We start from the raw sequence: 13,360 nt of genomic DNA, 5'->3' as shown, positions 1-13,360 counted from the left end.
TTATAACATATAAGTGACATACAGTTGCAATCAGAATGACTAAACCCCCAATTTAAGTTAATTTACCCCCCAATTTCTGTTTAACGGAGAGATTTTTCAGCACATTTCTAAACATATAGTTTTAACTCATTTCTAATAACTGATTTATTTTATCTTTGCCATGATGACAGTAAATAATATTTGACTAGATATTTTAAGACACTATACAGATTAAAGTGACATTTAAAGGTTTAACTAGGTTAATAAGGTTAACTAGGCAGGTTAGGGTAATTAGGCAAGTTATTATAACGATGGTTTGTTTTGTTGACTATCGAAAAAATATCTTAAAGGGTCTAATAATAATTTTGACCTTTTAAAAAATTTAAAACTGCATTTTATTCTAGCCGAAACATAACAAATAAGACTTTCTCCAGAAAAAAATTATCAGACATACTGTGAAAATTTCCATGCTCTGTTTAACATCATTTGGGATTTTATTTTTTTTTAATTCAAAGGGGGTTTAATAATTCTGATTGCAAATGTATAAGTGATGTTTAAAGGTAATGAGTTTTATTTGTGGAAGTCATTACTTACAGCCCTTTACATGGAGCTATCTTTGAGAAGTCTAATATGTTTGCAGCTATTGTTATTAATTGAATTGTAAGGAAGTAACCCGGTGATTAAATGACATTTTAAAAGTTTGAACTTCTTTAATATTTGTTGTACCGCGCTTGGTCACTGAGTACACACAGACGGCAGTTCGACGTCTATTATTTTTTTGGAAGGTGCATGGTTGAACACATCTCTCACCTCGCAATTAAGAGCTTGAGGTGGGTGAGGGGGAAATCTAAAGTCGAACAAGTTTTCTTTTCTCATGGGAGGAGCAAACGGGTGCAGGAAAATAGATAAAAGCTCTGTTTAAGAAGCTGGAGTTACTGCGATATGATCTTCGCCAAGGAGCGCGCAGACAATATTACTTTCTTAGATTACGCATTATAATAGTTATAGCGCGATATAATAATCAAAGCGACACATATGTCGTTTATCAGTGAGTTTGTCGTATCTCAAATCAGATTTTACCTCCTTATACATTTGTATGCATATTAGTGTTTGGTTAAATCGCTTGCTCGCGGTGTGTTTTAAATTAATTAGTCGCGTTATCAACCTGCTACGGGAGAACAGACGATTAAAAAGGAATATCGGAAAGTTTAATTTCCTCCAGAACACACACATAGATCGAACAGATAAAGGATCTGCTGGAAAATTTGCTGTGAATGTAAGATTTGGGTTAGTTGTACTAGTAAATCTCGACGCGTAAAAGTGATTCAGAAGTCGTACATATGCAGAATAACGTTGATCTCCACGCGACCCGAAGGATATCAGCTCAGGTGTTCACGTCAACTTCTCACGGACTTTTGCATCTCCCCAAGGACTTGCTTTGCTTGTGATAAAACCACCGGTTAAGCTATTGCCCATCAGGAGAATATCATTTCACAGTCCATTAACAAAGCACAGGCTGAACATGAGCAGGAAAACGCGCCGCTGGATTTTTCACATTTTCCTCTGTTTGGGGATTATTTATTTAAAGATTGGGTAAGTAGGGTAAAATGGAATGTCTTTACTTGTTTTAACCGGTCAAGTATTTAGTAACACCGCATTTGTATACGAAAATAGTTTAGTTGTTAAGGCTTTATAATCATTACTCATGATATCAAGATTGCAAGGCCACTGTCGTTTTACTGCCTTCATGACACTTGAATTTGACAACTGCAAAAATCTAAAAAATAATCCAATAAATAAAAATAGAAATATACAGTTTTGGTCTACAAGATAACTGGATTCCTAAAAAAATGTATCTGGATATTTTTTTGTGTGTGTTTACAGTTTATGGGTCAGTGTATTTAAACACCACAAATCAAAGCAAGCAATTATAACATACATTTACTTTAAGTAAAAAAAAAACCCCATAAATGATATGACCAAATTAATATTTAGAATACAACATTTGTCAGGTCAGTATGTCATAAGACTTGTTGAGGTTAACAATGAAAACCAGACCACCACCACCACTAAGACAAGCTGAATAAATCACAAAATAAAAACGGGACTTTTAATTAAATGCTATGGATTATTAATGGCCTGTTCAATTATTGAAATTTAACATTAAAAGCTAAAAAAAAAAAAAAATTGATTCATATTCATGACTCGATTTTACATTTTTAATACATTTTAAAATAACTGTGTAGACTTGAATGTTTTGAAGGTGCAAAAAGAGAGAATTTAGCAATTTTTAACTGAGCTTGATGTTTGTATAAAATATAAGAAACCAACATTAAGTATAAAGATGACATTGGCAAAAACTTGACACCATAGTTTAAGAATTATCCATTTATCACACTGAACATGCTTGATTGTTTATTGGCCTATATTTTCTCTATGAAAATTTTCCTGAGAATAATATTTAAATACTAAATATTCATTAATAATATATCCATTATACTGTTTAACCTTCCTAGAAGTGGGTTGCGGCTTGAAGGGCATATACTATGTAAAACATATGCTGGAATAGTTGGTGGTTCATTCCGCTGTGGCAACCCCTGCTAAATAAGGGACTAAGCCGAAGGAAAATGAATGAATGAATACTGTTTAACTTTCTCTCAGTGCAGTTAGGTTACCATCAATGTACACTGAATTATCTCTCAGTCATGGCCTGTTCCACAACAACTGTATTGCACGTATTCAATATTTCCCATATAAATAAAAACTTTCCTTATTTTTAAACTTTTACAGGGGCTTTTCCTCCGTGGTTGCATTGGGAGCGAGTATTATCTGTAACAAAATTCCTGGTTTGGCCCCTCGTCAAAGGACTATCTGTCAAAGCCGGCCTGACGCTATCATTGTCATTGGAGAAGGAGCGCAAATGGGAATCAATGAGTGTCAGTTTCAATTCAAAAATGGAAGGTGGAACTGCTCGGCCCTCGGGGAAAGAACTGTCTTTGGAAAAGAGTTGAAAGTGGGTATGTTACCAAATTATTACATTTACATTGTTAAATTAAGTGTTGCTTTTTATTTAGAACTAAGAGGGATCTCAAGAGGGATCAAAACCCAAATAAAGCGTGGCTTTTCAGATTCTTGCTTAAAGGCTGACTGACATTCTTTGTGAATATGAATGTGAACATTTATACACCTGCTAGAACACACTTTGTTCAACAATTCTATAAGTCATGTTAAAAAGACGCTAAAGCAACTTTGGAAAGTCTTCGATTGACGCAGTATTGTGACCTGTTTCCCTCGCTTTGACATCTCATTTGAAATGATTTGTCGCTGGATGTCAGGGTAAGCTTTAACGTCTCACACGCCACAGTAACAATGTCAGGTAGTTTTCAGTGGCATTCATGGAGCAAGTGCCAACGCGGCTGGATTTATAGCCCTCTCAACAATCCAGCCTCTCAAAAGAATTCTTTTTTTTCTAGTCGTCCTGTCTTATCTGTAGATTTTAATGATTTGGCAGTCGGGGTTTTCACTTTACCACGGGTATAAGTTACAGTGGTTGAATGGTAGGAGCACAAGAAAGTACAGTATTGTGCACAAATGCAACAATATGTCACCTTTGAGAGACAAAGCAAAAGTAATTAAGCAACTTGGGGTAATGTAATCCATTTTCCTAAGGCAAACTTTGGTCTATTGAGAGGTCCTTCAGTGCTATTGAGCCTACGACATTTTGATGAATGGACTTTGCTTTAGTTCCTTGCTCTCAATGAGGTCGGCGAGTTATTGCATGGACTTTCCAGTGGAAGTTGGCTGAAGGAAATTTTCAATGCTCAAATATCAAGATAGATAATATTTGATGAAATTTCTTTTCTTTCCTATTCTCTTGCACTCTTAACATCCAGTCAGACTTTCGACGATGTGGTTGAGGCCCAGGGGAAAAGCTTAGATCTGTAGAGATTTGTATCTATTGCTGAAGGTGAAGCTGTATTTTATCCCACTGCATCAAAGACAAGTGCCTCTTGACAAAAAAAAAAAAAAAGCACAGGTTTTCATGTCCTTCCATCTCGTTCTGGAGCCGTTTACACTTGAATGGCAGGCTGGTGTGGGTGCTGCTGATTATATTATTTAATGCTGTCTGCTTGGACAGCTGCTATAGGTCTTGTGTTGTGTGCCTTCTCATCTGAGTTGATGCTGACCTAGAGTGACAGAGCGTGGTCTCCATTTCTGAAGCAGCCCGACTGCTTTATTTACCCAGAGTCTTTTTGTCTGTGGTCGGTATAGGGAGGATTAAATAAAGTGGACAACCGTTCAAACATGATTGGTTTCAGTAGGTGTATGACCAGTCATGCTCAAAGTACCAGAAGCTAAGAGATGAAAAGCGGTAGTTAATCCTGCAGGGAAGGGCTTGCGTGCTCAAAAAAGAAAAAGTTAAGTAATGTGCAATAATTTTCAGGGCCTGGTACCAAGGTCCACATTTGGCACACACGGCAATGGATTCTTCTTTTAGGTGCACATTTTGCATGGACTCGTTCACCTTTTTATCGTATATGTGAATGAAGTTGTGATTGAAATATAGCCTCCTGGAAATCAGCAGCTGGACAGATATGCGAAAGGCGTAGCATTTTCGCGCTTGTGTTACTTTATGTTTCTTGAACGCAACACTCCTAAATCTTCTCTGACTTAACCACCCTCTGGTATGCTCAAAAATAGTTTTCCTCCAACAGCATTAATGCCTCAAGTCCAGACAAGCACATTGTATGAGGTTTATAAATTAACCTCTTGCATTTACAGTTTTGGCAAGAGACGTCTTGCAGGGAATCATGTGATGCTCCTGATTTGGATTTCTCTCGAAAAAGAAATGACACTCGTGTCATAACACACATGCTTTATGGGTGTCTTATCAGCTGTGTTTGTGTTCAGAATATCTTGATTTGGGTAAACACAGCTCGAGTGATATACAAAGACAAGAAGCATTCTACTCGAGTACTGATGAGAGTTTGAAGATTTTGCGTCAGTGCAGTCTTCATTTTCCTTTCTTGCAGGATGCATCCCTTCTCCTCTGGCGGCAAGCCCAAACAACTCATAAAAATCTCCACATAATTGATGCCCCAATCTGGCCTTTGTTAAATTTCATGGGCAGAGTTCCAAGATGTTTATCATCAGCAGGTCAACACATACCAATGTTAGTGAGTTTCAGGAAACCACTGAAGACTCTTGATCGCTTCAAGGTGAAAATTCCTGAATTGCTAAGCCGGTCTGTTAGCAGTCTGACATATTTGTGTGTTTTTCACTATTTGCTGTGAAATGATCAAAAGATAGCAAAGATATTAATTGCAATAACTCATGACATCACTCTTCATGAGGCCTAAAAAGGTTAACTTTTTAAGTGGTTCTTTGGTTTCAGGTTTGTAAATGATTCTTAGGACTGTCAATACATAATGACTCATTAATCCACAAGCGGATATGTAGATTTCCGGGAATGTTAATATAACTTCGCAACATTTAATTTAATTTTTTTTGTTTTCTTGCTAGTGATTCTGTCCCATTCCAGAGGAAAAATCAATAGTGGAAAAGTCTGTTGGTAGAATTGGTGATTGGTATAAGTTGCTTGATGTCACCATACAAAAAAAGTCCCCGAATAACTCTCCTCATGGTTTTCAGACCTATCTTTGTCCTTATAAATGAAATACACTGTTAACCTGGAAGTGCCCTGTTTAACAGTGGCAATCAATTATAGCAGTGCTCTGGCCAGGGAGGCACTGCATGCCTGAGGAGTTCATCTCCACAGGGTGGATCCCTCGTTCTGACGGAAGCTGGGACAGTGGCCAGACTTGAGTCTAAACACATACCCTCTATCTCTACCATTCTATTGTCTCTGAAATAAACCCTTGTCCTTTGTGCTTATTAAAGAGATGGACCGTTCCTTCCTTTGCTCATCTGTGTGCAAACAGTTATTTGTCTTTCTGTTTCCTCTCTGTGACAACTGAAGGACAATTATTTGTGTGTTGAGTAATCACAGGTATGCGATCCCTGTTTGTTTTGCCTATGTCTGGTTTTAGATAATTTTATATCATACTTTTCTCAGTAAGCCCCCACACCATCTACCCAAAGCCAAACTGTTAATCGGTGCATGATAAATGAACTTCACTTGACTCAGCTAACACATTATTTCATTATTGTTGTGAGTGTCAAGATATGTCAGGTATGTAGGGGGTTTAATACTGCCTGTAACTGGATCTTGGTGTCAGCAAAACTGATGGAGAATGTTCTTTTGGTTCCAGGCAGTAAGGAGGCAGCCTTCACTTACGCCATCATCGCTGCCGGGGTCGCCCATGCCATCACGGCAGCCTGTACTCAGGGTACACTAAGTGGCTGTGGATGTGACAAGGAGAAGCAAGGTTTCTACAACCAGGAAGAGGGCTGGAAGTGGGGAGGATGCTCGGCTGATATTCGCTACGGTCTGAGCTTCTCAAAGGTGTTCCTAGATGCACGGGAGATCAAGCAGAATGCCAGGACTCTCATGAACCTTCATAACAATGAAGTGGGACGCAAGGTATGTGGCACCAAATACATTACAAGGGTGTTTTGGTTTACATTCTTAGTCTTACAAGACTCTGTTAGACATGGAGTGATAGATTAGCATTAGGAAGGAGATGCTCTGGTTTTGCAATGCAAATGACCAGCCATTTGTAATTATGGGAAAAACTATATAGACCATTTCAATGTGGTCATGTCATTGACCCATGAATATTTCCTGCTTGTTATCAAACTATTCCATAACTATAACAGGAGGCAATTCAAGCATAACTTAATGTTAAACAGCTATCATAACATTATTTATGAATATGTGGCTCTTTGGATACTCAGAAACTTTACAAATTAAAAATGTACAACAGGACATATGTTCGGACCATTGTTTTTGTTTACATCCCTCAAAATGGTTTATATGTGCCCTTTAAATGATTTGTTTTTCTGGAAATAGAAGTGAGTTAGGAGTCTGCAGACTTCCTGGAGAGCCACTGTCCTGAGTTTAGATCCAGCTCCAATTAAACAAATCTGAACCAGCTGATCAATGTTTTCTGTCTCACTATAAACTTCTATATAAGTGTTGGAGTTCAAACCTGCAGGGCAGTGGTCATCTCGGGCCAGGAGTGAACACTCAGGTGTTAGATAGTGAACTTCAAGAAACTATTGAAGTAAACAAAGATAGAAATCTAAAAGATTTGGTGTGCAACTGTAAAAATAACATCTAAACCAAAGTGAATGACCTTCATAATCTTTTTGTCATTCAGTGCCAATCTGCACAGTGTGTAATGTTTCAGCACTCTGGACAGAGCTTTGTTTGTGGCTTAAAATCCCAATGCCTGACCAGTGGCCTTTGAAATGCTTTATCGTAAAATAGCAAGTACATTCAGTATAGCGACTTGTAAATTCATAGCTAGTTCACAGATCAGTTTGCTTTTTTCACTGAGCAATGAAAGTAGGGCTATGGCAGTGGTTCTCAATTCCGGTCCTCGTCCCCCTGTCCTGCACATGTCTTTCTTACTTTCCTTACTTTGTATATCTTTCTTCCTTACTCTTGCCACAGCAATATCAACCTGCAGCCCAAGACTGGTCAGTACCTGGATGGGAGACCACATGGGAAAACTAGGTTCCTGTTTTAAGTGGTGTTAGTGAGGCCAGCAGGGGCGTGACCTGTGGTCTGTGTGAGTTCTAATGCCCCAGTAAAAGTGTAGGGGACACTATACTGTCAGTGGGCGCCATCTTTCGGGTGAGACGTTAAACCGAGGTCCTGACTCTCTGTGGTCATTAAAAATCCCAAGGCACTTCTCGTAAATAGTAGGGGTGTAACCCCGGTGTCCTGTCCAAATTACCTTCATCAGCCCTTACCGATCATGGGCTCCCAATCATCCCCATCCACCAAACTGGCTGTAAATCTGTGTCTCCACTCCACCTATAGCTGGTGTGTAGTGAGTGCACTGGCGCCATTGTCCTGTGGCTGCCGTCGCATCATCCAAGTGGATGCTGCACACTGGTGGTGGTGTGGAGAGACCCCTCTCTCATGATTGTGAAGCGCTTTGGGACTATGGCCATACACGATAAATGCGCTATATAAATACACATTACATTAAATTACTTAACAAACCTGATTCAGATCCCCAACTTGTTAACAGAGAGATCCATGAACTGATCTTTGTGTGTCAAAAAAGAAAGACATACAAAATTTGAAGGGCAATGGGGCCCAAGGACCAAAGTTAAGAAACATTGGGCTATGGTAACCACATAACACACCTATGATTTTGATTGGATAATGGATGCAATACAATGCCTATGTGAAAAATCAAGGGGCGGGGTCTCTCGAAAGACACATGGATTCTACCTTTGTAAACTTTTCCTGAGACCTACTGTTTATCAGCAATCAGCACCCTGAACACACAAAGTATGATATGAATCCAAGATACCGGACAATTGCTAAAAAGACTCCAGAAAGTCTGAGAAGAAGAAAAAAAAACTAATTAAAAGCAAGGTAAACCCTCTGCCAGCCATAGCAAAAGTGAAAAAATAGTGAAAGGAAGAGAAAGAAAGGGAGAGAAAAGACACATTAACCAACCACACCAAAGACTGCACCGGCTCGAACAGGCAATCCACTGATGCCAATCAGACCTCTCAGATATCTTCCATATCTAAACAGGCACTCTGCTTCACTGAGTTCTGCTTACGTTTGCCCATTCATTCATCTATTCTGAGCAAATCTATTTTTTTTCTCTTTGTAATTTTGCTTCTTTGCTGTGGTCAAATGCATTAATGTTTAGCATTTGTTTGCATGAGAATAACTACAGGCCAAGAAACTGAATCATACAGCTTCTCTCATTCACACTGCTGCTCAAAATATTTTGCTTTTACCTGTGGGGTTTGATGTGTGTGTAGGGAAAGCACACAGGCACCTGAAACCTGACTCCTGAGCTTTATCTGTGTACACTACACACAGGGTGATTGTTGTAGGAACTCTGCGATCATCGTTCAGTCAGTGTTTATATCATATCCTGTGCATATTCCGCTCTATTGCTTATACAAGACAAGAGACTCCTACAGACAACCTCTGATAGTTTGCCCCTTGCAACAATTTGTGGCGTGTGTTGTGTACACAAATGAAACGGCTTCCTACAAGTAGTCAGAGAGCCTGTGAACACAAGCTGTGTTTTGCAGGCCTGCTCTTCACAGTAAGAGGAATGAGGTAGTCTAGCACTGCAAGTTTAACAATCCTTGCATTCTTCAAATCGGAATGTTAAAAAAAATACCTTTGTCTCAACCTGTTTAACCATTCCCAGAATTGATGCTTAAACATACCCAATTCAATGCCACCAAGGGTGGTTTCACAAATCCCTACTGTATTGTTAGTCCATATTGTCGTTTGGTGGAACACAGATATAAATATAATGTGGACATATGCTAAACTTTTCAACCAGGGTTTATGACCAAAGACCACCACATACCTTTTCATAAATAAGATCTTTTCCTTCCTCATACATTTCCCGCTTAGCATCAGTAATTCTATCTTTTGTAACGGATGATTGCACACTTCAAATTTGTCACCAGTCAGACTAACTAAATCAACAATGAGTCATCCATCAGTCTGCATTTCATAATTACCTTAGGCTAAGATTCCTAAAAAGAACCTAGGTGCATAAATAATCCCAAAGGTATTGACTTGTTTATTTTTCCTCCCACTTTAGATCTTGGAAAAGAACATGCGTTTAGAGTGTAAATGCCACGGTGTATCTGGATCCTGCACCACCAAGACTTGCTGGACCACTCTCCCCAAGTTCCGGCAGCTGGGTTACATCCTCAAGGAGAGGTATAACCACGCTGTTCATGTGGAACCAGTCCGCGCCAGTCGGAACAAGAGACCGGCCTTTCTGAAAGTTAAAAAACCTTATTCCTATAGGAAGCCCATGGACACAGATTTAGTGTACATTGAGAAGTCACCGAACTATTGTGAGGCAGATCCTGTGACGGGTAGCATGGGAACCCAGGGAAGGATCTGCAACAAGACTGCGCAGCATACCAATGGCTGCGACCTCATGTGCTGTGGACGAGGATATAACACACACCAGTACTCACGTGTCTGGCAGTGCAACTGCAAGTTTCTTTGGTGTTGCTACGTCAAGTGCAATACCTGTAGTGAACGGACAGAAGTGTACACATGCAAGTGAAATATTTATTGCTGGGGTTATTGTACACACCTGTAACTTGTATGGTAGTGGGTCTGCAAGTGTCACAGCTGGATGATCACCACTATGGATTCCAGGTATTGAGAGGAAAGAGCCATTTGCACTGGAAAGTGTGGGCCTGGTGGAGTCTAGATGGAGGAATTGCATTCAATGCATGCAGCTTTACTCCAGAGCTCTGCTGAAGGCTTTGGTGTAGGTACCAGTAGACACCCTTCTGTTCCAGTACTGAGCAACAGAGCGGAGTAGCCTGCTAAGGCTTGATCTGTGGACCATGAGAAAGATGTGTGGTGTGACTATGGAGGGTGTTCTGCTCCGTAGAGTGCGGAAGCATTTCTAAGGAACATTTTGGCCTGAGTTATTGACTTTACAAATCTTACAACATAAAAAAACTGTACATGGATGCAACAGTGATATTTAATGTTTTATTTAGAGAGAAATGCTAATGTTAATTTATTTAATAAGGAAACTACTGATTCTTCTCATCGAGTTTACTAGCTTAGATTAGCTCTCCTTCTATTTTGATGTTGTGTGTTTTGCATAGAAATAAACTGACCAACTTTTACACTGTACCTGTACATTATGTACTTTAGCTTAGGGAAGAACCAATGGCAAGGCACAATACAAAAACAAGTGCGCTGCACTCATGGTGTATTTGCTAGTCTCTCAAGGCAGAGCCTACTGTGTTTAATGTATCATCGTAAGTCTTTGTACCCTTTTTCCCCATCAACCCTTGCACATATATCAATATGTACAAATACACACTGGAATTACGCATCATGTTTGAAGGCTCATTCGTTCCAGAGGGAATGAACAAGTAGTTAATCCCCAACAATATGTTTGTCTTTAAATTGGAAAAGTCCAATTAAAATGAACATTTACATGGGGACAACATTCTACCCACTTACTCTTAAACTTTATGACCTCACTTAACACAAAGCTTTATGCTAATGAGGCCACTAGCTCCCCTCGCTTTTGGCTAATATTTGCTCTGTTGGCAAAGAAAGAGAATCTGTAATTAATTCACTTTGGAATGGAAGAGCCTAAATACAGATGCCCCACCTGCTACTGATGTGGAATGTTGAGATCAGATAACCAGTTCTATTAATGTTATATATTATAGGTAATATAACACATTTTTTGCTGCTAGTTTTGTTCTGTTATGCAATGGTAGTTAATAACACTAGTGATATTTTTGCGCATTGTGAGCAAATGTGGTTGTCCAGACAGATTGTCCCTGTGTTGACATATATTTTGTAAGAGATTATTTTTATATGAGTATTTTATTTATTTTGTGTAAAGGTAAAACCCACTACCAGTGTCCTTTAGATGGACAGAAATTAGAGAAATAAGCTAGGAACAGTGTGTTTGTGTCATGGTACCAGTTTGCGCAGTTTATGTAAACTACATCTCAATGAAGTACCACTCATGGTGGTGTAGTTGGACCAAGTACGTAAAGATAACGATCATACTGGTGTTTAAACTTCAAGTAGCATTTTCAAGACAAAGGTCCTAAATATGGGATCAGTAAGGGAAACTATAGTGAAATAATCCTGGGACAAAACTCTTTGGTACTGATTGAGTGTTTTTACCAAAGAGCATCAGAATTTAAGAACAGCTCTTTTGACAAGAGTCTAAAAACATGATGGCCTGGATGTGATTATTATTTTATAAAAAAACTGGTAATTTAAACAGATGTCTTGCCAAATGGATTGTACTTCATGATTGTGTCATAAGTGATCAAAATGTTGTGCATTATGTTGTGAACAGTGTTAATAAATACTTCATTGGCTTGCACCAGTTTTTTCAGGAGGTATACATTTCCTAAGCTAATTTTTGTGAAGTTTATTTATAAACTAATTTTGAGAGGATCACGTGCTTATGATTGCTTGGGGCTGGTCCAATTAGTGATTTACCAATCAGACAACTCCTAAGCCACTATAAATACTCCAAGTTCCGTATCACAGCCATCTTCATTTTGAAGAATCCCCCCATCCACCCCTACTCCTCCTCCTTTTCTAGATGGATGGCACAGTGGCCCAGTGGTCAGCACTGTTGCCTCACAGCTGGAACATCAGTGGTACTAGTCCTTACCAAGCCAGCCAATGTTTCAGTGCAAAGTTTACATGTTCTCCCCATGCTCACGTGGGTTTCCCCCGGGTTCTTCCCACCGTCCAAAAACAATTAAGTTAATTGTCCAATCCAAATAGGCACCATAGACATGCTCCTAATAAGTAGTTCTCTCTTAAGAGCGATCACTATCTGCTCAGTTAATACAACAGGGGAGTTCTCGAGATCTAACTGAGCTCAAACTCCCCTTTCGCCTTGCAAACTGGAGGGAGCCCAGGGTCTTATGATCTCAGGAATCTTATGAGCTCAGGAGTAGAGTACACAGTTTTACAGACATTCAATTCAAATGAAATCAAAACGTAAGATTTTAATTTTTTCTAGCGCACATTGTAATTCATTAGGTGATCTGTGCAAGTGAATCAACTAAAATTATAATTTTTTTGTATTGATCAAAGTCTGACCATTTACTTCTATTTATTCTTAACCATGCTCCTCTTATCAACAGTTTGCTACGAGAAAATGCACAAATAAGAAAGGCCCACCCCAATCAATATTCTGTTTCAGTTAAAAGTACATAAATATACTGGAATAAATGTCTCGGCAACTTACAGCTTACGCAGACTTTAAGTAATCATCACATCACCCATACAATCCCCCTTACATCTTACACCAAACAGAGTCATCACTAGCTTGACAGACCTTCAAATTAGTGGTAACAACTGGCAAGACGTACATCGGCGTTAAGTTACGCTTGACTACTGGCTCTGACAGTTTTTACTACATGGATGACCGTGGGGCAGGGAGGAAGCTAACGAAAGTGCTTGCATGTTAATGGTAGGGCTGGTGTATGGCTTTAATTGATGAGTAGCACTGAGGAGGGTGTCTCAGCAATGGGTAGATAGAAGGGAGGGGGAAGAGGGGTGATGGATTACTCTGACATCTGCTTCATTCACTTCCCAGCGCCGTCACCACAACAACGGCACTGTGGCCCCCAAAAATGCTGTCCAGTCTCCCTGAGAAGCAGGCCTGCCCATTAGCGAAATGTTAACTATGCAAAATCCAGCTAACTTTTGGATGCTATTTATTTTGTC

The 13,360-nt window shown here is 39.3% G+C and overlaps 1 protein-coding gene across 1 annotated transcript; it reads left to right on the top strand.

Moving 5' to 3' along the window:
- The first annotated feature begins 676 nt into the window (after positions 1-676).
- On the top strand, positions 677-11,996 carry wnt7aa (wingless-type MMTV integration site family, member 7Aa). The gene is made up of 4 exons (XM_056467951.1): positions 677-1,572; positions 2,770-2,996; positions 6,252-6,523; positions 9,705-11,996. The coding sequence occupies exons 1-4, from the start codon at positions 1,502-1,504 to the stop codon at positions 10,182-10,184; spliced, it is 1,050 nt and encodes a 349-aa protein (XP_056323926.1). The 5' UTR covers positions 677-1,501; the 3' UTR covers positions 10,185-11,996.
- The last annotated feature ends 1,364 nt before the right edge of the window (positions 11,997-13,360 follow it).

This window comes from Danio aesculapii, chromosome 11 (genome assembly GCF_903798145.1).
Source record: "Danio aesculapii chromosome 11, fDanAes4.1, whole genome shotgun sequence".
Taxonomy (NCBI): Eukaryota; Metazoa; Chordata; class Actinopteri; order Cypriniformes; family Danionidae; genus Danio; species Danio aesculapii.
This window is presented reverse-complemented; position numbering and strand designations above follow the sequence as displayed.

Bases quoted from the DNA above. Each gene is read 5' to 3' on its own strand.
- wnt7aa (XM_056467951.1), top strand. From the start codon at position 1,502: ATGAGCAGGAAAACGCGCCGCTGGATTTTTCACATTTTCCTCTGTTTG. The intron at 1,573-2,769 runs GTAAGTAGGGTA...AAACTTTTACAG, and splicing joins ATTATTTATTTAAAGATTGG to GGGCTTTTCCTCCGTGGTTG. The intron at 6,524-9,704 runs GTATGTGGCACC...CTCCCACTTTAG, and splicing joins ACAATGAAGTGGGACGCAAG to ATCTTGGAAAAGAACATGCG.